Genomic DNA, 24,549 nt, shown 5'->3' with positions numbered 1-24,549 from the left:
TAGTCTGAATATTTCATATAAATAGAATCACACAATATGTGACCTTTTGTATCTGGCTTCCCACTTCTTTTTAAGAAAACCATGGTTCACCCCCAAAAGAGGAACTTAGCAGAAACAGACTCAACTCTGGCGTCTTGAGCAGGGGTTACCTCTAGCCTGTTGCTCCGATTGTGGCTTCCCCTAGTTTTTTCCCTTTCATTTGCTGGTTAATCTCTTCTCCTTTTTCTCTTCTCAGTTAATTGAGCTTTGCCTGTTTTGGCTTTGCCCGCTTGCTGTTAATAGGGCCTCCACACTAGAAAATTGATTTTGGGGTTAGTTTGTATATTTAATAACATTTGTATAATAAAGATTTAAGTGTATAGAAAAATAGAAATAGGTTATTGGTATAATAAAAACATTTAGCCTTTGTTTAAAGAAAAACCATTTCCTAAATCATTAATACTTAGTAAGCATTCATAAAGCAGGGTTTTTTTTTAGTCCTAAACATTTAATGAATATTAGTACGATGTTATTAATTTGGTTTTCGTTAGAGCAATCTGCATCTGCTATAATCCCTGAGATTAAAAGTTTCTATGGAGAAATTGGAGAAAGTTTCTATGGTGAAAAGCTTGGAGAAAGTTTCTATGGTGGCATTTTTTAGAGGAACATAAGAAGTAAATGTGAGGGACTTCCCTGGTGGTCCAGTGGCTAAGACTCCACGCTCCCAGTGCAGGGGGCCCGGGTTTGATCCCTGGTTGGGGAACTAGATCCCACATGCTGCACTGAAGACTTCGCATGCCGCAGTGAAGATCCCACATGCTGCAACTAAGACCCAGCACAGCCAAATAAATAAATAAATAAGTAAGTAAATTAAAAAGAAGTAAATTGTGAAAGTGCTTTTTGCACCTTTGCCGCATCCTAGCCTCCAGTGACAGCACTGTTAGCTGTTCGGTGTCTAACGCCTTCTACAGACCTCTGCAACACCAACACAGACAACACACTTCCCTGCACCTCTGCAAGAGAGACACAGATAGACACGTATGCTTCCCACCGGCACGGAATCATATTACACATATTTTGTAACCTTATTTTTTTCTACTTCTCTGTCTACTCTGTCTAATTTAAACATTTTCTTGGCCATACATAACACTTATTCTTTTCCTTATTCCTTATTCTTTTTTTTTTTTTTTTAATTTATTTGGTTGCGTCAAGTCTTAGTTGCGGCAGGCGGGCTCCTTAGTTGCAACTCGCCGGCTCCTTAGTTGCAGCACGTGGGCTCTTAGTTGCGGCAGGCAGGGTCCTCAGTTGTGGCTCGCGGGCTCCCCAGCTGTGGCACGCAAACTCCTAGTTGCAGCATCATGTGGGATCCAGTTCCCGGACCAGGGATCGAACCCGGGGCCCCTGCCTTGGGAGTATGGAGTCTTAACCACTGTGCCACCAGGGAAGTCCCACCTTATTCTTTTTTTTTTTTTTTTTTTTAATAAATTTATTTATTTATTTATTTATTTAATTTATTTTTGGCTATGTTGGGTCTTCGTTGCTGTGCGCAGGCTTTCTCTAGTTGCGGAGAGCGGGGGCTACTCTTCGTTGCTGTGCGCGGGCTTCTCATTGTGGTGGCTTCTCTTGTTGCAGAGCACAGGCTCTAGAGCGCAGGCTCAGTAGTTGTGGCGCACGGGCTTAGCTGCTCCGCGGCATGTGGGATCTTCCCAGACCAGGGCTCGAACCCGTGTCCCCCTAGCATTGGCAGGCGGATTCTCAACCACTGCGCCACCAGGGAAGTCCCCACCTTATTCTTTTTAATAGCTGTATAAGAGTTCATATTTATTTAACCAGTCCTCTGTTGATGGGCATTTAGGTGGCTTCCTCTTCTTCCTTGCTGTACTGCACAGCTTCATAAATACATACTTGTGCATGTGCACACTTGTGGGCATGATTCTGTAGGAGAAAGTCTGCAGAGTGATGCTTTACCTGATACTACTGCCAATTGTCCTCCTGAAATGTTGTACCGTGTTGTACCCACACATCAACAAACGTGCCTGTTTCCTCAGACAGTTTCCAACTGGATACCTTCAGACTCTTTCATTATTGCCTGATAGGTAAAACACTGTATGTCTTTGTTTGAAATGCATTTCTGTAATTAACAGTAGGGGTTAAGCATCTTTTATGTGCTTTGGCCATTTATATTTCTCTTGTCAACTGCATGTTAATGCCCTTTGCCCATTTTTCTATATTGTGTACTGTTGCTTTTAAAGATCTCTTTGAATATTCATAAACTCTGAACCTCATATGTGTTTAAAATATTATCTCCCTGAGTTCCTATTCTGTCTTTTGACTTTTTGTGGTGTTTTTTAAAAATGCCTCTATTTATTTTTATTGATAGAGTCTTTTTTCCAAAGGATTATTGCAAGGGGGTAGGAGTGGAACTTTGGCCTATGTTTGTGGTTTTAATTTCAACACACAAGTTTCTCCTCTCTCTGAAAAGTAGAGCTTTTCCTAAGTGACTAAGAAAACTTTCCTAAGCTGAAATGGCATAAATTGAAGAAGCAGTTACCCTTAAGACACATCTTGCTAGCAGATGCACAAAATAAATAGGGATAAAGCACAGATGGTCATGGGCACAGTTCAAAGCTATGGCAGCTTGACACTGAGATCTTGAGTGTAGTTCCTCTAGAAGGAGCTTGGGGTGCAAGCTACCTGTACAACAGCGCGCTGCAAAACAAATGCTGAATGCCAGTTTTTAGTTTTTGCCATTTTTCATGGAAGCAGAAATCCACTTTGGATTTCTTTCCGTTAGCGAAAATAGGTACTAATGTAGGTCTTTCGTAAAAATGAAGTGGCGTAAAGCAAACTTTCAGAAAGCGGGGTGTGTGTGTGTGTGTTTTAAGTACTTTATTTATTTAGGACACACTGATTTTTTTTTTTCTTAATGGAATTAAATATAACCATTTTTTTCTTAGTGGTTCTTGGCCTTTGTGTAAACAGAACAAATGTTAATTGATAACATGGGTAATAATTTTTAAATTGTTATTTAAGTCATTCTCCCTGTTGGATTATTTCGCCAGGTTTTGTTTTCTGCGGGGCTGTGGTTGCGTGTTTTCTGAACGAGCCCTGAAAGAGATAAAAACAGAAGTTTGTCACACGGTGAGTTGTTGACATGCATCATTTGTTCCTTCCCAGTAGCTGAAGAAATCAGATGGTTTGGGGTCCCCCCTCCATGTGTCATTTCAGCATCTTTCAATTCTTTCTGAAACATGGATCTAATTAGTTGCTTCTCTGCTTAAAACCTTTCTACTCCTGTCCTTGCCGGAAGTAGAGACTCAGACCACCTCTTGTGACGTGTCCCTGCCCGCTTGTCCTCTCCTGTGCCATCATCCACCGTGACCTGCCAGCGGGAGGGGTCCTGCTCGCCGAACCTTAGTTCCGGAGCCATTGCTTTCTGTGTGAACCTTGTCGCTCAGTCTCCTTCCCTGCTCCCTGGGCACCTTATTATCCCACTGATCTCACCACAGTGTAATTGCTAGTTAGGTGGTGCTTTCCCTGCTGGACCATGAGGGTTTCTTCTTCTAACTCTTTTTTTTTTTTTTTTAAGACTTTATTTTTTTTTGAGCAGCTTTAGGTGCACAGCAAAATTAAGAGGAAAGTAAGGGGTTTCCCCTGTACCTTCACACGTGCCTCCCCCATTATCAGCATCCCCCCGAGAGCGGTGTTCTCGTTCCAGGTAGTGAGCCTACGTTGACACCCCATCATCACCCACATCCCTTTTACATTAGGGTTCACTCGTGGGGCTGTACATTCTGTGGGCTTGGACAAGTGTATAATGATGTGTATCCATCATTATAGCCTCACGTGGTGTATCTTCGCTGCCCTCGTGATCCCCTGTGCTCTGCCTGTGAGTGTTTGAGAGCGAGGGCAAAGCTCGTCCACCTCTTCACCCCGCCGGCCTTGTTCTCCCCGGGGCAGGTCGCACGTCCTCAGTAGACGCCCCCGGGGGTGAGCAAACCCATCACGTGAGGGCGCGCCTGCCCAGCTCACGTGAGGGAGGTGCGGAGGACTTCGCCCTCACGGGGTTGCTGCTGCAGCCCAGGACATCTGTGTCTGGGTGTTCTGCCGGTCTGTGGAGAGCCTGGCATTTACTTTAATGTCATGGACACCGGTGACTCCTGGCTGCACTTTCACCCACATTAATTCTGCTTGGATTTCCTTAGGCGTCCGGTACTGTTTATCCCTGTTGTGAATTATTCTTTGATCCAGTAGCTATCGTGGAACCGCTGTCATGGGCCAGCCCCGTCCTAGGCATGTGGGGTGGCGTACATTGTAGATAAGATTGATCCAGTCCCTGCCTTCATGGAACCCGCATTCCAGGTGGAGAGAGAGACACTCAGGTAACCGAGCAAGGCAGGACCGATTGTGACAGCTGCCAGGAAGGAAACGCAGCGGGTGAGGTACCGGAGGGAGAGAGGCCTCCTCAGTGGTGGTCAGCAGAGGCACCTCTGGAGGTTTGAGCTAAGACCTGAGGGTGAGCAGGAGCCAGCCAAGCAAGGTGTGAGCCAAAGCTCAGAAGTGACGGAGGACTTCGCTAGTTGAAGGAACAGAAAGTGCAGTGGAGGGTGGGGACGGGAGAGAAGTAGATGAGGTCGAGGGTCAGGCAGGGGCCACCTTCTGTAGGGCCCAGGTGGCCGCGCTGGGGCTTGTGGGTTTTACCCTAAGAGCGGTGGGAAGCTGGGGGCAGCTTTCGGCCAGGCCGGATGTACTTTAGTTTCAGAATGATTTCTCTGTAAAGAAGTCAGACGTGGAGGAGGATACGCTCAAATGTGATTCCATTTATTTGAGACTCAAAGACAGACCAAAGGTGATTGGTAGTGAAGAAGTCAGGGAGGGGCGTGGAGTTGTGTCCAGTTTGGGGTGATTACAGATCAAGCCATCATAGAATTTGGAATCTGTCTCATGAAGCTTTTGCCAAAAACAGAAATTCAAAGAATGCATTCAGGAATTGATTCATGTCATTTATTGTCCAGTATTTATTATGTCTCCTGTGTTCAAGACGATGTTACAGGTGTTCCCAGGGAGGATAGGACGTGAAGGAATCAGTCCCTGTGCTCAAGGAGACTGCAGTCGTGCAGGAATCAGGTTACATGAAAAATCATATTCTGCTTTGTTTTTTGAGGCCAGTTGCCAAGTGGATGTAAGGATGTTACTGGAGTTGAAGGGCCAGAGAACTTTCTGGCTGTGCTGGTGAGAAATGGCTTTATGGGAGGAGACATTTGTTCTAGGCCTTGAAGGCAGAGCATGTTCTCACAGGTCAGGCTTTCCCAGAGAGTGGGACACGGCTGCTGGCGTAGGTGAGCTGGTGTGAGGGGTCCACAGACAGGACCCCAGACGTCCCTGTGAGACATTGCACAGCAGGACGGTAGCTCCCATTCTGGCACACCTTCTGCCCGTGTGCCTGCCTGCCTTGCGGAGAAAGTCTCCATTTGGTCCTGGGATAGTTTTAATGCATCTCACTGAGCTCCCAAGAGAGAGCGCACCTTAACGCTCAGAGCTTTGGCAGGCAGGGCCTCGAGAGACTTGTTTGTGTTCTCTGCAGTTTTATGCTTTCTTTACATTTATGGCAAGGGGTACTATTTCTGTACATATGGTATGAATATAAAGTCAACATTTAAGGTAAATTTAAGTAAAAACAATGGGTAGATTTAAAGAAAAATATTAAGATACTGACGGTACCTTAGGCAGGGGAACGCCTGAAGTTTGAGAGACGCCCTTGTTGGTGATGGTGGGCGCGCTGTGGGCAGAGGGAATGCGTGGGAGAGGAGAGCAGCCGTCACACTCAGGGGAGGAAGTGCCGGGCAGCCTGTGAAGGTGGGGCCTCAAGGTGTAGCCCTGCCCCAGCCGCTCAGGAGCAGGGAGAGGCCAGAGACGTGAGTCAGACCGGTGGCGGGAACTCTGAGTGCCAGGCAGAGGAGCAGCTCCGGGGGCGTGCAGCGCGCGGCCCCTGATGCCTTAGCAGCAGCAGAGTGCCTTGGGAGCAGCGGTGTGTAGGTCTGTGCAGTATGGGCAGAGGGAAGAGACTGAACAAGAGCAAGAATCTGACAGCAGGTGAGGAAAAGGAGCCTGAGAGAGAAGTCTCGTGAAGGAGGGGGAGCTCAGCTGGCCTGGGCTTCCTGCGAGCAGGAAAGGAACCTCGCTCGCATTTGCTCTGTGTCCAAGTGCGTGTGTGTTTTCACAAATAGTGCGTGAGGCGTTGTCTGAGTGTTAGACACATTCGCAGGTGCACTCAGGAAGTTTACTTGAAAGAATATAAATATGAGAAGGTGGGAAGTGAAGCTGAAATTTATTAAAGCAGCCAAATGTCCTGGATCAGTGGTTCCCAACCCAGGCTGCACTGCAGAATCACCACAGTGGTTTGCTGAGTTCCCACTCCCCACCTCAGACCCCACGTGAGAATCTTCAGGGTTAATGTGGAGCCCGCGTGGAGTTCCACTTTTATATAAGCTCCCAGAATAATTCTAAGGGGCGGGCAGGTTTGGGGGACTCAGGGATCGAAAGCAGTCAGGCTTCTTTCCCCGACCCACAGGGATAACTGTCTCTTAGATTGGTATGCAGTTGTCCTCTTCATTGGCTGACCTCAGACATCCATAACCATCTTGACAGACTTGCAGCAGAATAGGAGTGTCTGCTCACAGCTCTGCAGAGAAGTTGATTTTATTTCATGGAAATGCAACATTACAAGGGAACTCTGAAATCATTTTGTTGGTGTCTGGGAACAAAGTGCTAGTAAACTTCTGAAAGTCTACGTAGAGCACTTCAAGGGAAAGGAAGGAAGTAGGAGGAAAGGGGAAGCAGCTGCATCAGGATTGCACAAGAAGCCGAGACCAGATAAGGACCGGACACTGGCTCCTCCAGTCTCCTAACGGGGGCAGCCAGGGCTGTTGAGACCACCCGCCGTCAAGACAGGACCCTGGCTGGAATCCAGGAACACCTCAGGGACAAAATTCTCTTAAAAATAAATCTGTTGTCAGAAGAGTAGTATCTTACTCTTTTCACTTGTATAATCGCCTTAAAAATTGCCTTTGCATATGTAGCTAGATTGAATACTCTGCGTATTAGTTTGCTAGGGCTGCCATAACAAGGTACCACAAACTGGGTGACGTCACAGAAATTTATTTTCTTACAGTTCTGGAGGCTAGAAGTCTGCAGTCGCAATGTTGGCTGGGTTGGTTCTTGCTGAGGGCAGTGAGGGGAGGATCTGTTCCAGACCTGTCTCCCTGAGTTGTCGATGGCCGCTTCTCCCTGTGTCTGTTCATATGGTCTTCCCTCTGTGGAGTTTGTCCCCGTGTCCAAATTTCCCCTTTTTATAAGGACACCAGTCGGGTTGGATTAGGGCCCACGCTAGTGACTGCACCTTAACTAATTGCATCTGCAGAAGGTGACATTCTAACATACTGGGGATTAGGACCTCAACATTTGCCGGCGGGGGGGAAGCATAATTCCACTGATAACACTACACAATGTAGAAAATCAGAGCATGGGACAGTCAGCCAGTGGCACACTTGAGTGGGAGTCATTCATTCGGGCACTCACACGACCGACATTGAGAGCCTGATACATACCAGTTTCGGTTCACACACCAGCACGGGCTGGCTTGGGAGCATAAACCACTTCACGTCTCTGGGCTTCAGATTCTAGTATGTAAAACAAAGGAATTGTAGTAAAGTCTTGGACGCTTTCCTTTTAGACCCAAATGCCAAACAATGACTTTTTTTTTTTTAATTAATTAATTTATTTTTGGCTATGTTGGGTCTTCGTTTCTGTGCGAGGGCTTTCTCTAGTTGCGGCAAGTGAGGGCCACTCTTCATCGCAGTGCGCGGGCCTCTCACTATCGCGGCCTCTCTTGTTGCGGAGCACAGGCTCCAGACGCGCAGGCTCAGTAGTTGTGGCTCACGGGCCTAGTTGCTCTGCGGCATGTGGGATCTTCCCAGACCAGGGCTCGAACCCGTGTCCCCTGCATTAGCAGGCAGATTCTCAACCACTGCGCCACCAGGGAAGCCCCACAATGACATTTTTAAATGAAGAAAAAAATCAAATGACAAATTCGTATACTGTCGTTAGGAATCAAGCTCGTACTTCTAAGTTCAAGTCTCTAAAGTTTAGTGATACTAAGTATATCAGTCAAGGTTGGCTACGTCCTGTAACAAACAGCCCCCCAATTCCAGTGGCTAATACGGTGAGAGCTCCTGGTTAGGCAGCTTTCTTTTAAGGGAAACTCAAGGACTCAGGCTTCTTCTGTCCTGTAGGTCTGACCTCCTCTGGTGTTTAGAGTATTCTCCGTTCGGTTGGCTGATGGGGACAGAGAAGGAAGCATCTAGCTTAGGAGGTTTTTATGGGCCAGGCCTACTTAATGCTTCTGCTCACATTCCATTGGCCAGAACTCAGTCACGTGACCATAGCTACATGCAGGAGCCTGGGGATTGTAGTCCAGCTGGACGCCCAGGAAGAAGAGGTGAACAGGAGCCACTTCTGCCAAACTAGCAAAAGGAAGAGTGTTGGCGCAGTTTCAGGAGCTGTAGTGCATCGTGAAAATGTGAACGATGGAAGATAAGGCCACAGTGTCAAAGTCTAAAGCAAATATTTTCATGTTTTAGGTAATGTCTGAAATTTAGAGGAACCAGCATCATAAGAACAGCGTCAGGGACTTCCCTGGCGGTCTAGTGGTTAAGACTCCGCGCTTCCACTGCAAGGGGCACGGGTTCAATCCCTGGTCAGGGAACTAAGATCCTGCATGCTGCGCGGCACGGCCAAAGGAAAAAAAAAAAAGGAAGACACCTTCCCCAGAAAGGAATAAACAAGTAAACAAACACGATCGAATGTGATATTTAAAAAAAAAAACGAATAGTGTCAGGAGCCTCCGTGATACCAAGGGTGTGCACATTCTCTGCTTCTCCCTGTGTAGTTCCATCGACTTCTGGCTTTTCAGGTCACTAGAAGAGACTCCAGGGTTTGAAGTAGCTCTGGTTCTGTGTTTAAAACACATGGTGTGCACCCTTGATTTCAGTAAACAGAGTCCAAAGAGACGTAGTTGCTAGGTTTCTTTGTTTTCACTGTCACAAAGCACTAGCCGAAAAATTAGTTGTATTCCCCACTGTCTTCTTCCCTTCTTGTAATAAGAGGAAGCACACTGGAGTAATCACAGGTTGCAAAATAAATGATGTGTTGTTACTCAAAACATGGTCCATGGTCCTGCAAATATTGACACCGCCTGGGGTTTTTTTTAATTTTTGTTTTTTAAGAAATGCAGGCTCCCAGGCCCCTCCCCAGACCTGCAGAATCAGAAACCGAATTTTAACAAGAGCCCCAGGGCATTTGTACGCACAGTAAAGCTTGAGAAGCTGATCTGGGTGTTAGAGGTGTGGGCAGCAGTATTTGACTTGCTAGCCTTCTGGCTTCATTTATTTAGGCTTTGTGACGGGTGAGTGTGGTGTGGGGATGTTTTAAGGTCAGAAGTGAAACAAAAATTTACACTCGTATACCTTTTTTTTGTTTGTTTGTTTGTTTTGAGTACTTATCATGGAGGGGTTGGAGTGGAAAGGGGAGAAAATAGGTTAAGGAAGGGGGTCTCTTCAAAAGCGGTTGGCAAATTCTGCTTTTCGGGCCCAGCCTCCTTCAGGCTTTTCCTTTCTACTGTCTTTATGGTCTTTGTGAATATTAAGCCTCAAGAAATCATATACAGCACAGGCAGCCGTAAACTTCTACATGAAAGAAAAATACAATAGAAAAATTGAACAGTAGACTTGCATGTTAGCAAGAAGGTTCTGTTCCCCAGAAAGTTAGAGAAATCATCTCAAGACCCCTGTTAACCTCAAGATTGCCTTTAAGTTGCAGTCTGTAGCAATGTATTTCAGACATGTTTTACGTATGATTTAATTTTGTTCTTTTACTTTATGAGTGAGTACAGTCAGAGGCTGAGTCAGGGTAGAGCAGCGGCTTCGTGCTGGTTCTGATGCCCACGGAGGCTGCTGCTTTACCTTGGCGTCCCTGGCCTGTCCCCTGACGCTGCACTGAAACCCAGCTTGTGCTTCCCTGAACCTCATGCTGCTTCATTCCACCGTGCCTTTAAGTTATTTTATTATTTTTATTTTATCTCACTGTTACTGAAAGGATTCATTGAGGTGACTTCTTCCAGTATAATGTTTGAGCCCTCTGAGGGCAGGTGTGTGTTTGAATTTGGGTTCTATGAGTTGACGTTGAAATGAGATGAAGGAAGGCTCATCTTTTAAGTAACTTGAAAAGATTTAAGCTTCTCTTTTATTTTTTATTTTATTTAATTTAAAAAATGTAATGGGGTATGCACTTACTTGCAAATGAGTTGTGATGAAACGTAAGGGACATGATTGTGGTGAACCTGAGCTTTCGGAACAGCCAGTGGGAACATGGCCATGAGCTGTGTGTCTGCCTGTGAGCGGGGAGGCTGCCCCGAGCTGTCTGGGGCTCTCACGCCCTCCTCTGGCGGTCTTAACCCTCTACTGTGTGTTCTCCCTGGGATTACGTATCTTTGGGGAAGAAATATTTGTTTAAACAGAGATTTGAATATGCCGTGGTTAGCTCGGGTTTGATTTGTGGGCTGTGCTTTCAGAGCCTCTTTTCCTTCTATGTAGTTTTCATGCTTTTCAAGGGCTATTTTCATTGAGTGGATTTCATTTCATTTCTCTGTTTGGGAAGCGTCAGTTCACTGAGGGGTTATACTTCGCCCTTGAATTATACATTTATTTCTTTAGTGTCCTCTCCTGTGGTTCCTGCTTTTCCTTTATTTTAGTTGTTTTAAGTTGTGCTATTTAATAGTTGTATATTTCCAGCCTTGTATGACGCCGTGAGCTCTTTTTTAGAAAGAGAGTATATTAAAAGTCCTCGACAGAACAGCAAAGATTCGTGGACTTTTGGCAGACCTGAATCTGTGAGTAGAGAGAATTCAGACCATTCATGCCTTTGACCTGTGCTGTTCTGTATGGTAATCAGCAGCCACATGTGACTATTTAGATTTCAGTTAATTAAAATTTTAAAAGTTAAGGTTCACTTAATCAGCCACTGCAGCCACGTTTCAGATGCCCAGCTCTCCCCGTGGTTGTGTCTGGTATCAGACTGTGCAGACATAGACTACTCACAGCTGCGGACGGCCTTTGTAGGAAGTTGTGTTTCAACTCCAGAATTTTATTTTACCCAAAGGAAATAGACTCTTCCATGTTTTTCTAGGATTTCGGGAACAAAGTTACATTGTTCCCAGCCAGAGAGGACTGTTAGAGATAAGCATATTTTCTCCCATTTTCTGTGGGAGTTTGTTCTTTTTTAGAATCTCATCCACAGTGGTATATCTTTAAGACAGGATATGTTCTTATTCTAACCTGAGCCTGGATCTAAGTGTTTGGGGGACTTTGATTTTCAGCAGCTGTTACGTGAGGCAGTCGAGCCTCCAGGTCACTTACCCAGTCACCAGTGGGACTTGGAGTTATTTTTTCTCTTGTGATTTCTTTCTCAAAGCCGTAGAGTGGCCTATAATCAATAGCAGAGTCTTGTTGGTAGCACGTTTCTAAACTCATTTCAGGACTAACTTGTGTCAAGGAATTATTTTCCCATTCTTTTTGGTTGAGCGTTCTCTGATTTCAAGTCAGGGAAACAGAATTATACCAGTAAGAAAGCAAACATTCTCTATAACTTCCAGCTCAGCGGTTCCATTTCATATTAAAATGACTCTCCTGTTGGAAATGCCAGTGTGGTTCCACAGGGACCTCCGCCTGCCCTAGAACTTTAAGTCTGTGCCACCGCTCCAAGCACGAGACCACAAGAGGCTCAGTCGAGTCAAATTGGTTGGCAAACAAAGAAGGTGATTGAATGATCCAGGGCAAGTCTCCTGGTCCATACACACAGGCGTCCTGGACATAGCGACCTGCAAAGGGAACACAGAAACTTAGCTGGCTTTGTTTCCTCATCAGTTTACATCCACGTGGAAAAGTGACGCACTTCTAAGGTCATCTGTAAGGCCTCTCTGCTTCGTGCCAGTTCAGATTAAACGGGGTTTCCATGATCGCTTTGACAGGGGCTTTTATGTTGAATTTTGAATTCATGATGGAAGGGAAGCTTTCATTCGTTTGGTTAGTGATTTCTGAAATGTTTAATGGCTACTTTAGGTGAATACTGTAGAATTTTAGCTAGTCATGAGCACGAGGGAGAAGTAACAGCCATCGTTTGCCAGATAACACCTAAATTCTGATAGCTGCTGTTTTAAGTGCCATGAACTTTTCAAGTATTTTCCTCGGTTGTGGGTAGTTCATAAGAGTTGTGTTGGTTTTAATAAGTCATTGCTTCAGCCTTCTATTGGTTTTGCAGAGTGAGTTTGATATAAATAGAAGTAATTAAAATTGGAATTCTAGTTCGAATCCAGCACTGATTGGACTCCTTCGAGGTGAACTCAGTAGCGCGTTTTATGGGTCTGACACTGTGTTTGGCTCTTCCTACTCTATTTTAATCCTCCCACCAACAGTGGGAGGTGGTTTCTGTCATCACCTTCGGTTTGCAGAGGCAGGAGTGCTTAGTTTGCGTGTAAGGGAAATTTCTGTTCATTTTGGAGACCTTGCTCTTTTCTCTGCTCAGCGCTACCATGCTCTCTCCCCCCCCTGCTGATGCTGTAATCCTACTTCCAGAAACCTGTCTTAAGGAAATATTATTTAAAAGGGTTGGAACTGCATGCACAGAAATGTCCAGTGTTGTTTGTAAGACTGAAAAAAATCAAAAGGGATCTTTTCCCTGCTAAGCGTGCATTCGTGTAGTGAAGGGCCTAGAACTGGCCCATGGTGAGCATTGTATACGTGAAAGCTGTTATCATGATCAGAATCTTTTTAACTGATAGACTCTTGGTGCAGTGTCACAGAATCTCAATAGTATTACATTTAACCAGTTGAAAGTGTAAATATGAAGATAGCATGAAGAGCTTAGGACATAGTGAAAGAGGAATCAACTGCACCTTGATCGTAACTGCATACTCTATAGTTTATGTACGTATGAACTGGAAGGGAACACAAATAAATGGGACTTTGTCAGAGTTGCGTTAATGCTGTCTTGGTGATTAAAAATCACCAAACTCTTCGTTGCTGATGGTACTGGGATGGCCCTGCCGTGTAGGCCGCAGAGCTGGGCCATATGCTCCCCCAGTGGCACGGCATCAGGCAGCCGCAGCTGGTTTGAGACCCAGCTCTGCCCCGTCCTGTGACTGGGAGTGACCTCACTTCTCGGAGTCTGCGGTTCCTCGTCTGTAGAGTGTGCGTAATGATAGTTTCTACCTGCAGATCGCTGTGAGCATCGACGGCAGGCCCAGAGCCGGGTTCCAGAAGGGTTTACCACAGACCCTACAACAGTGCTTGGCCTAAGTTGGGACTGGCTGAATGCTGGCCGGGGTTGGCCCTGTGCTGCTTTGCTAGTAGAACCATTTGCACAGTGAAGCTAGTGATGGCAAGAACTTTCTGAAGTGTTTACTTGTAGGGAATAATGATTCTTTTTTTTTTTTTTTTTTTAATTTATTTATTTATCTTTGACTGTGTTGGGTCTCCGTTTCTGTGCGAGGGCTTTCTCCAGTTGCGGCAAGCGGGGGCCACTCCTCATCGCGGTGCGCGGGCCTCTCACCATCGTGGCCTCTCCCGCTGCGGAGCACAGGCTCCAGACGCGCAGGCTCAGTAGTTGTGGCTCACGGGCCCAGCCGCTCCGCGGCATGCGGGATCTTCCCAGACCAGGGCTCGAACCCGTGTCTCCTGCACCGGCAGGCAGACTCCCAACCACTGCGCCACCAGGGAAGCCCGGGAATAATGATTCTTGTTAAGACTCGCAGTGACTAGGTTTTTTTGCAAACATTATTAAAATACTCAGATTTTGCTACTCTAAGAATTTGGAATCATTACTTTATCATTGACAGCCACAACCCTTCGTGACATCTTATATACCATTGGTGAATCACTTTTTCAGGAAGAATCTGAGCCTCTCCTTTTCTGAGCATTTATCCGCCAGTCCTGTCAACCCGTGTGTAATGACAGTGAGCCACTTACTGTCTGAAGAAAGGCCAAGGTTGTTTGTTAGCCTGTCGTTTAACTGTCACCTTCTTTCTATGTGACTATCCCCCTAGCTGAATCATATCTACCTTTTAAAAAATACTAGAAAATTATTCCAGTCCTTCTGACCTGGTACCCGTCAGGAGGATGGCTGTGCACATGGCAGCGGGAATTGTTTGTCTTTGAACTGTTCTGGTATTAGATTTTCCATTTTTTGTTTGTCCACAACCTGTTTCTTTTAGGTCAGTCTTTAAATCAGCTTGGAAACTGGGTGAACCTAGTTTATTTTGCATTATCTGATATACTGTATTCAGACCCGAGGACTGTACCCGGATGCCTTGTGAAAATAGGTTATGTATCTCTGCAGTAGCTCCCGAGGTGGTTAGGGAGCTGCTTGTAGACAGACAGTGCAGGGCCCAGGTATCCCTGGGGAGCTCGTGCTCTGCTGGAGCCGCCTTCACGCACGGCTTTGCTCCAGTCTTCCCGCGTCCTCTGTCCACCACCAGCTGTGGCCCCAGAGACGTCAAGCACGCCCTGTTTTCCTTCCCCGGAGTACACCAGAGGACTTGCCATCTTTCTACTGGACTCGTCCGTATCATGCTGTGAATTGTGTCTCATCCACCGTTTCCTCCCTGAGACTGTCTGCTCAGCCTGGGGGTTCGGGGCTGCGGAGAGCCAGCCCCAGAGAGGAGGCACGGATAACTTCCCAGGAGCCAAGTTCTAGCTCTTCGACTCCGGAGGTGTTTCCCCCGAACCGATGCGCCTGAGAGCCGCTCTGCAGCCAGCTAGTTCTCTTCCAGACTCCACAGAACAGAGACGTGGTCTCCTCCACCCCAGATCTGGCTTTCGTGTACTGCCCTGGCCACTAAAACCTCTGGCACACAAGACAAAGGGGCAAAAGAATTTACTGTCCCTCAGGGAGAATCTCCTGAGGGCAAAGCAAAGAGACCTTTTTTCAGCAAGAACTGCGTAAGAAGTATGGGGGGCAGCTGGCTGACCCCACCGAGGAGCATGTACCTGTGCTATTCAAGCATCTGTTCTCGTAAAGAGACCCAGGGAGACAGAGAGCTCATTTTAAATGAATGTTAGGAGCAGGTGGGAAAAGCCAGATAGCGCATGTGTTTTTATCTGAAAACTTTAAAAGTTGCAGCCCTGTTGTGTGTTCACTTTGTGAAAATTTATCAGCTCAAATACTTAGAATTTGTCTACTTCTCTGTCTGGATATTATAATTAAAAGAAAAGTTTTTAAAAACTTGACACCGTGCTAGTTGGATCATCACTAATTCTTCCAGATTGCAGTAAACATGACCGTCAGTCTTCTCCCACTGTTTTCGAGGCAGCAGTTGTACAGTTTTTATAAAATTTGAACGCGTTTTGTGGCTTGGGTTTTGTTTTTGTTTTTGTTTTGGCCACGCTGCCCTGCCTGCAGGATCTCAGTTCCCAGACCAGGTATTGAACCCGGGCCGCGGCAGTGAAAGCCCAGAATCCTAACCACTAGGCCACCAGGGAACCCCCTTGGGTTTTGTTTTTACCTTTGCAGCCATCATGAACAGTTCCCTCCTTGTTTTTCCATTTAATGGCTCGAATGTTTCCTTCCCAGCCAGTGTTTGGGGTGGAACCTGGAGCATCTAAGGGAAAGGACATGCAGGCATGCAGTGAGCAGATGAGGGAAAGCCCAGCCTCATTCAGAATGCATGTTCTCATCTGATGAAAGGCTAACGCTTCTGGGGGCTGGGTGTGTGCTGCACCGGTGGTAGTATCAGGGTGGAGCGAGGTCCTGTATTGCGTCTTTGTGCTTAGATTTCACTTTTCATCCCTTCCTCCATCCCTAGCAACTCACCTAGTATTGACAGCATGTTATGTTGGGTCTCTTTGGATCGCGTTTTCTCCGCAACAGCTCTCTGGGGGTGATTTGAAAGGATTTTCAGTGGATATGAGAGGTTTTAAAAAGCTCCTAACCCATTTCTGCTGGATTTCATTGTTTGCACTGTCGCCTGGACTGACTGATTCGCTTAGCTGTTCAAGCTTGAAGCCACATTCGCAATAAGAGCCAATCAGCTTTACAGAAAGAGCAAATAGGCCCATTTAAAGGAGGGCATCAGATTTCCCTCTACCTCTAAGAAAACCTATCTGAAGTATCATGTTAGCCACAAACAAAATTGCTAGTTTTAATATTTTCCATTCTTAACAAGCCCCTAGCACGATACCTGGCACTAGTAGGTATCCAGCAGTATCTAATAAGTGAAGGAAGAAAGGAAGAACTTTCCTGAGATCTGTGCTCAGAATTTTCAGAAGGCTCTATTTGAGGAGACGTGCAATGCTGGTGCTTGCTTCTGGAGAGGGGGCAAAAGCAGCCAGCCTGATTTGGGAACCTGGCGCTCTCTCCGCAAACCTCAGATCCCTGAAAGCGAAGACCCTCCTGGACTACCCAAGTGGACGGTCTTACAGAATGTAGAGCTGTTTACCAAGCCACAGAGCTGAAATAGAAAGAATCTTCAGTTAAGGATACACTTCTCCTGTTGTTGCCTCTGGCCTGAACAGACACTGTTTTGCTGGATTGTTCTTACCTTTCAGTCGGTTCAGAGTTACCCAGTAATGTCGCTCTGGGCCGTGGATGTCTTTAGACCACCGAAGCATGTCTTTTGCGCGGGTGTCTGTTAGTACAAACTCTACAAACTTCCTTGTTAGTACATAGTAAGCACTTCCAAAATAAATTGTTAAGTTATGGGGTGGTTCATCTTTGAATCTTTCATTTGGAGATACATAGATATCTTCTTCAGGGGTGAATTTGGGATGGCTTTGACTTGTCTTAGATTTAATGTTTGGTGGCTGGATTACCCCAGGAGTGATATTTTTATCATTCCATTTGCTTCTGATGTAGTGTATGATTTCCTTGTTAGTTTTGATTGGAAAATCCTGTCCACAAAGATTAATGACATAGTTCCATTGAAATTTGGAATGGACTAGATCTTTCATACAATTAATATCTGCCTGTAGTCTCCTAAAGCCACTGTAAGCCATTTTCTCTCTCATTGATGAAATAAAAATATTTTCAAAACAATTAACCAGGGATTGCACAGCAGTCTTATACTTCTTGGGGGCCTTTTCATCAACATGAATACAGTAAACATTTTGAGGCACATAAATAGCTCTGAGAAGCTGCACAAACATAGCCAGCTCCTTATGAATAGTTATAATATATGCCAAAGGGAAGGTGCCCTCTTCTGCAGACAGGGGTCTGGTTATGAAATGCAACTCCTGGGATATCCTGGAACAATTTCCTGGTCTGTGTAAATGAGCAAGTATTTCAGATCCATGAGGGTTTTTACAGAATTTTGCAATTTGGGGAGCCACCTCTTTCCCTTCAAACAAAGCCGAACACAGTTCATCTGGATAAAAGCCACATTCCACTACTGCTGGGTAGGTGGGTTCCTCCTCTGGTTCCTCAGAAGTTGGATTCCTTAAATAAAGAAAAATAAAGATGCAAATGGCTACGCACACGAGAAGACCTGGCTTTGTGGCTCGCAGCTGGCTCATGTTTTGAGCTCCAGTCGCCTTCTTATTACCGTGGTTTGAAATGTTTTCCTCTAAGCTTCCTAAAAGAACAACAGGCAGAATTTAGGGTGTTGTTAACTCTATTCCCCCCCCCGCCCCCGCTAACTCTATTGGCGTACATGTATTTAAAGTGTATAATTTGATCAGTTTTTATATATGTGTATACTCATGAAACTGTCACCACAGTCATGATAACAATCATTTCTTTTACCCCTAAAAGTTTTCTTGGGCCCCTTTTACTCCATCCTCCTTCCACCATTGTCTCTGGGCAATCACTCATAGGCTCTTGTCACTGTAGACTAGTTGGCGTATTCTACAGTTTTATATAAGCAAAGTTATACGTATGTACTTTTTTGCCTGGATTTTTTGTCACTTAGGATAATGAGTTTAAGATGTCATCCACGTCACTGCATTTATCACCATTTTCCCCTTTTTATTGCCGAGCAGTATTCCATCAAATGGACGAGCCGCAATCTGTCTATCTGTTCATCTGTTGAAGGACACTGAAGTTGCTTCTAGTTTTAGGATATTACAAGATGCTGAAAGCATTTTGTGCACGAGTCTTTGTGCAGACCTACGTTTTTGTGTCTCTGGGGTAAATAAGAGTGAAGTGGCTGGCTGGCATACAGGTGTATGTTTAACTTCTTAAGAAATTGCCAGGTTTTTTCCCAAAGCGGGTGTGCCGTTTTACATTCCCACCAGCAGTGTACGAGAGCTCCATTTACTGTACAGCCTCACCAGCACTGGGGATGGTCAATTTAAAAAACTTTAACCAGTCTAATAGGTGCGTAGTGGTAATTCATTGTGGTTTAACTTTGCATTTCCCTGATGACTAATGATATTGACTGTATTTTCATGTGTTATTGCCCTTATCTTGGCAGATAAAAATCTCAAATATTTATTTTGGACATAGATACTGTCCTGTTCTGCATTATTCAGAATTTATCTTATGCCATTATTCTGTATCATGTTATGAGAATATATCTTTCCAATAAAGAAAACAACAAATCAAGAGAAATTTTGTGATCACATAATTCAGCTTGCTGAAATGAGTTTATGAATTGTTTTTAGAGAAGGCTTCAGTGATTAAAAACAAGATATCTTTATCTAATAAAATTATTTGATAATAATTTAGTTTCCTCTCTTGAACTCTACAGAGATTCATGAATAAGTATTTTAATTAATTAATTGTTATTGGCATGCAAAGACCATCCTTCGGAATTTAGGGAAGAAAATTGATCAGGTAAAATATCTATATTGTTAGTAGTTTTTTCCCTTGTTTATGAATTTTGTCTCTAGGTTTCTGTAAAAAGTCATATCATTGCTTGTTCCTACTTCCTATTTTTTAAAAAATATTTGTTTTATTTTTGGCTGTGTCGGGTCTTAGGTGTGGCACGAGGGCTCCAGAGTGCGTGGGCTCTGTAGTTGTGGCGCGTGGGCTCTCTGTTGTAGCCCATGGGCTCAATAGTTGCAGCATGCAGGCTTAGTTGCCCCACAGTGTGTGGGATCTTAGTTCCCCGACCAGGGATCAAACTCGCGTCGCCTGCATTGGAAGGTGGATTCTTAACCCCTGGACCACCAGGGAAGTCCCCCTACTTCCTGTTTTTAAAAACCCATTTACTCTTTTTTTTTTTTTTTTACATTTTATTTATTTTTTTATTTATTTATGGCTGTGTTGGGTCTTTGTTTCTGTGTGAGGGCTTTCTCTAGTTGCGGCAAGTGGGGGCCACTCTTCATCGCAGTGCGCGGGCCTCTCACTATCGTGGCCTCTCCCGTTGCGGAGCACAGGCTCCAGACGCGCAGGCTCAGCAATTGTGGCTCACGGGCTTAGTCGCTCCGCGGCATGTGGGATCTTCCCAGACCAGGGCTCGAACCCGTGTCCCCTGCATTGGCAGGCAGATTCTCAACCACTGCGCCACCAGGGAAGCCCTAAAAACCCATTTACTTTTGACCAGTGTTTATCTCAGATTTGACATTAGTCCCTTACCTTTCCACATCATTATTGCAAATGCCATTTGGATAAAGCATTAACAAGGCAGCATTTTGAGTTATCCTGTGTTCTTAAACTGTGAGCCCATAAAAACTGTAAATGCTGATTGTGGATTTTAAAAATGTATTTATTTTCATTGTATAGTTTCTTTTTACCCATCATGCTTCAAAAATAGAACAACCACTGCCCAAATATGTCAGGTTACGTTTTACTCTGGTTCAGTAAATGTTGATTGCCCCAAGCATAAAACATTATGGCATAATTTTACAGACATTTTTATAAATTACATAATACCTTTTACAAGCACAGTCATCATTATAATTAACACATTTCATATCTGGTCTCTAAAGTAGACACAACATGTATCATAAAAACAAATTCAGTTGGACGGAAATACCTTCTTGAAATGAAAATAAAGCTTTTAACTGCTTCTCTGTTAAGAATTTTGGTGAAAGGTAAAACATGTACCATAGTTTGTTACATTTTCTCCTGTGTTTAGCTTTTGCATGGGAAGGGGGTTTGGGGGTTTTTTTGGTTTGTTGTCTTGGTTGTTGTTTTTAAGCTTATGATCAAAATGTAAAATATGCTGGTCTCATCACAGAAATGTTATTTAGCCCCACTTCACTGACAGACTAAACCCCAGGCAGAGCCCAGGGGATTGGGTATTTTCAGTGTTTTATGATAATTAAGTGAAGACACGTCCCATGTGTAGTCCGTTGTCCTTCAGGGCAATACATTGGGCTAAGTGCTTTCCCTCCCTTATTTGTAGAGAGACAGGCACAGGAGCTTGGTCACGGTTAATCTGCTGCCTTTCTGCCTCGTGTTCTGTTAGTGCAGTGCTCACAGTTGCCCAGTTAAATCTTCCTTTTGGCTCAGGTTCACTTTGAAATTTAGAAATCGGTGTGGCTAGAATGCCATGTTGTGGGAAGGGTCACCAGCTTTATTTTCGTTGTTTCAGTACAAGCTTTTGCAGGTAGTCAGGACAGCCTTGTAATGAAGCCTTTGGAGACTCCGCTGCTGCTGAATTTACGTAGTTCTTGCTGTGGCTTTAACCTGCATCTGGTGGATAATGTGAAACTTCCCACAGGAATCAGCTCTTTAGGGCCCGGCAGTTTTTCCTTTTTAAATCGTGGTGAGCATCATTTTCAGCTTTGCAGACATTTCGGTTCCTGGTGATTTGTTGTTGTTGTTTTGTTTCTATGATGTGAAATCAGCTTTTGTAGTCATAATGAAACTGTAATTGTTAAACATGTGCCTTTTTATCACTAAATTAATTTCCAAGAAATGTAAGTGATATTTTCCAAGTGAGAGGAACATGCAGCCCATTAAATAAAAGTGCAGTCTTACTGATTATTGAGCAATTTTTTTTCCTCCACAAAAAGTTTAAATATTTATTTATTTTAAAGACTTCAGAAAGAGTGGCAGTTATCATTATATATCATGGAGCAGATACAAAAGTTCTTTGTTCAAACCAGACCCATTATTTTACCATTCCAGTGTTCTATTTCCTCATGTACTACTGAAATCACAGATGATCTCTAAAATTATTATTTTGTGTGCGTGAGAGAACATTTTAAGGCTTTTTTCATATAGTGTCATTCCTTAAGTGATCTTTCCTGGGCCTTAGATATTTTGATGATCTTTTAGTTCCTCATATCTGCAGCCTTTGGTGTGTAGCATCATTAAAATATGTAGAGTGTACAGTAGGATTAAATAGCTTCCAGACAGTGAATCATGTTTTGAAGATTACACGTTCAGTTGACTGAGGACATATGACACCTAAGGGATTTTGTAGAATATCTTTCAGTAGCAGTAATTACCAAAGTTACGGTTAAGGATGGTGTTAAAATTTTTTCCTTTTTGTGGTACTGGAAATCACAAATGATCTCCAGCTATAGTTCTCAGAATGGAATTATTTTACCTTTTATTTATGTTTTTGTCCAAGTATAAAATATTTCCAAAGAGTTGTTTCAAAATACATTACTATCCTAATTACGAGAGCCGGCGAGCATATTTTCCTTCTTCTTTTCTGCCTTCTTTATCTGTCTGTAGTGCCCCTCTCCCACCGCCCCTACTGCAGGCCTTAACAGCCAAGAACAGAAGTCAGCAATATGGGTCTGGTACTATGTGTTGCCACTAGAACAGTTAAGGGCAGTCATTTTGAATTTGTTATGACGGGATTTAATTTGTTATATAGGCTTTTCAGGGGGAGTTGGCAACATCCTGGATAAATTAATTATTTTGCTAAATCTTTTATACTTTGTGGGTTTTTTGTTTTTTTTTAATTTGGTTGCACCGGGTCTTAGTTGCGGCAGGCGGGCTCCTTAGTTGTGGCATGTGAACTCTAAGCTGCGGCATGCATGTGGGATCTAGTTCCCTGACCAGGGATCGAACCCGGGCCCCCTGGATTGGGAGCGCAGAGTCTTAACCACTGCGCCGCCAGGGAAGTCCCTTGTGTTTTTTTTAAAGGTAATTCCTGTTAGTAAATAGAAAATGGGCATCTTTAAAGATGAACTTGTAATATTTTGCCATATATTCTATAGACTGTTACTGTTTTAGAGTATTAACATTAGCTTAACCAGATTAAACAGTTTAATCTTTATTTTCTGGACGGCAGATGGGGGTGTATGATAGTACCTGCCTCATGAGGACAGCGGGCTAGGGGTGTGGGGCAGATGGCTGAGTGTTTCCCGCTGAGCCTGGCCTGGGGCAGTGCTCAGTGCTTGAGCCGGTGGGGCTACCGCCAGTCCCCCGGAGCAGCGAGACCCTCAGACTGTGAATGTTGGTTCTCTCTCCGGTTACTGCATGTTTGTCCTAAAGAAGTCACTGTAGCTGCAGCAATGAAAATTTTGTGTGTTATTTTTGTCGTCTCTGGGCTCAGAATGATGTCCAAAGCACCCTACAAGTTAACAGTTTTTTCTTGAACTATTTGAGCTTTATCATAGTAGTTAGACTAATTTTGAATTCAGACCGTCAAAGCTGTCCAGTAAAATAGATGTCTTAATCACAACATACTTATTCCTAAAATGTGTATACGTCTCTTCAGCCACTTTGATGTGAAGGGGAAAACTACATTTTAGGATATCCATTTAAAACAGTCACAACAAAAACAACGTTTTTATTAGAGGACTGTTTTTTGAGAGGAAAAGATGCCTGCTACTTGTGCATTTTAAAATATTACTGATATTCCAATAGTTCTATTTTAAAACCATGGAGGAGGCACAGTAAAACATAGTTTAGTTATAAGACCTGCTCAGCCTGTGCCATTCATGATCTCTGCCTAGTTAACGAAGCACTTACCGAGAGAGGCTCGCATGTGGGGTAGAGGTCCTGGCCGTGTCCGCGCCCAGCCTGGCTTTTTTTTTTTCCTTCAGTTGCTTCTCTTGCTGTGGCTCCGGCTGAAATCACATGAACAGAGTTGCTTGGCAGGTTTTGTTACCCTTTCATCCCTGGAGGATTTTATTCTTGTTGATCCTGACGCATGGGTTGGAAAATAGAACCTGCGTATTTCTTAGGGGCTGGTCCCCTGCCTTACAAAACAAACAGCAGGAAACACCCAGCCCAGGTGAAGGGCAGCGCAGGGTAATTGTTGGATTCTGAAAGCTGGATGAAATCCTGGCAGTCCTGGGTCAAATTCTTTAAGTGTTTTTAAAAGTAGGAGGCCAAGTTTGGTTATCGGACACTTTTTCATTAAAGGGATAAATAAAAGTCATTTAGAAATCTCATTTGATTCCTAAGTAGCATTCGGAGTGCTTCAGCGTGGCTCTCCAGAGGCCTGACTTCAGGGAGGCAGGTGCGCCCTGCCGTGCCTGTCCTCCCGCGGCCGTCTGTGCATGGTTAGTAACGACTCCCTTTCGTTATTCTCCTCCGATGGATACTTTTCCTCCTAACATCCTTCCTTTTCTGGTTTAAAAGGTCCTCCCGCTCGCTGGACCTCTCTTTAGGTTTACCCCAGATGTGTCTGTCGGGAATAGTGAAGCCAAGAGACGTGAATCACACCCCGCAGAGACTGTCACCCGCTCAGGTGTCCAGACACCTGAGCTCTTTATTTAGTCAGCCAAGTTCAGCTTTTCTTCCCCTGCTGCAGTGACTCGAGATACCTGTTGCTCTTTTGCAGAACAGATGTTGCCGTTGCCCTAGAAAGATTTCTTAACTAGGCGGGTAGAACCTAGTCTCTTTAATCTGAGGGGGATGCAGCCTTGCTGCACGTGTGACATGTGTGCCTTTTATATAAAAACAGATCCGCGCAACCTTTTAGTGGGGGGACCCTGTATATGTCTGCGTGGAGTTGTTCACATTCTGTGAGTTGAGAGACTACTTTTATCAGACGAGAGTCAGGAAAGGAAAGGCCACCCTGCCAGCTGGTGAAGTGTGGCTCCAACTCTGCCCCCAGCCCCGAGGGCTTGTTTTAAATTGTCCTGTGAGTGCTGCTGAACTGGCCAGGCAGGCCCGTCCCTAGGGGAAGAGGACTAGCGCTGGATTTCACCTGGACCTCACGTGCTTAACCTGGACAAAAGTAGTGGAAGAACCTGAGAAAATGATGCGGAGAGTTGCCTGCGTGCAGCTTTATACTCCCATAGCTCTAAGGGAGACACAGAGTAAAACCAACCATGCTGAACGGAGTGTTGTAATAAATGGACAAAAACACAGGCTTAATGTATCAGCTTCTTTTTTTTTTTTAATTTATTTATTTTTGGCTGCATTGGGTCTTCGTTGCTGCACGCGGGCTTTCTCTAGTTTCGGTGAGCGGGGGCTACTCTTCGTTACGGTGCGCAGGCCTCTCATTGCGGTCGCTTCTCTTGTTGCGGAGCACAGGCTCTAGGCACGCGGGCTTCACTAGTTGTGGCGCACGGGCTCAGTTGCTCCACGGCACGTGGGATCTTGCTGGACCAGGGCTCAAACCTGTGTCCCCTGCACTGGCATGCGGATTCTTAACCACTGCGC

The 24,549-nt window shown here is 44.7% G+C and overlaps 2 protein-coding genes across 3 annotated transcripts in view; one reads left to right on the top strand and one right to left on the bottom strand.

Annotated features, from left to right (window-relative positions):
- Nucleotides 1-24,549, top strand: part of RTF2 (replication termination factor 2) — a 42,060-nt gene that overhangs the window by 8,647 nt on the left and 8,864 nt on the right. For both annotated transcript variants that reach the window (XM_059897734.1, XM_059897733.1), the window contains exon 5: nt 3,042-3,120. In XM_059897734.1, the coding sequence (XP_059753717.1) occupies nt 3,042-3,120 (79 nt within the window). The remainder of the gene's footprint in view (nt 1-3,041; nt 3,121-24,549) is intronic.
- On the bottom strand, nt 11,660-22,993 carry LOC132348771 (beta-1,3-galactosyl-O-glycosyl-glycoprotein beta-1,6-N-acetylglucosaminyltransferase 7). The gene is made up of 4 exons (XM_059896632.1): nt 22,906-22,993; nt 16,628-17,656; nt 15,593-15,688; nt 11,660-11,911 (listed from the first exon to the last, which is right to left on the bottom strand). The coding sequence occupies exons 1-4, from the start codon at nt 22,919-22,921 to the stop codon at nt 11,688-11,690; spliced, it is 1,365 nt and encodes a 454-aa protein (XP_059752615.1). The 5' UTR covers nt 22,922-22,993; the 3' UTR covers nt 11,660-11,687.

The sequence above is a fragment of the Balaenoptera ricei genome, chromosome 15 (genome assembly GCF_028023285.1).
Source record: "Balaenoptera ricei isolate mBalRic1 chromosome 15, mBalRic1.hap2, whole genome shotgun sequence".
NCBI lineage: Eukaryota > Metazoa > Chordata > Mammalia > Artiodactyla > Balaenopteridae > Balaenoptera > Balaenoptera ricei.
The sequence above is the reverse complement of the archived record's forward strand: the minus strand, read 5'-3'. Positions and strand labels throughout refer to the sequence as shown.

Coding starts and splice junctions, on each gene's coding strand:
- LOC132348771 (XM_059896632.1), bottom strand. Junction 15,689..16,627: donor AACTCTGAACCGACTGAAAG/GTAAGAACAATC, acceptor CCTTTCCCTTAG/ATGCTCCAGGTTCCACCCCA. Junction 11,912..15,592: donor TGTTCATGATGGCTGCAAAG/GTAAAAACAAAA, acceptor TTCCCTTTGCAG/GTCGCTATGTCCAGGACGCC.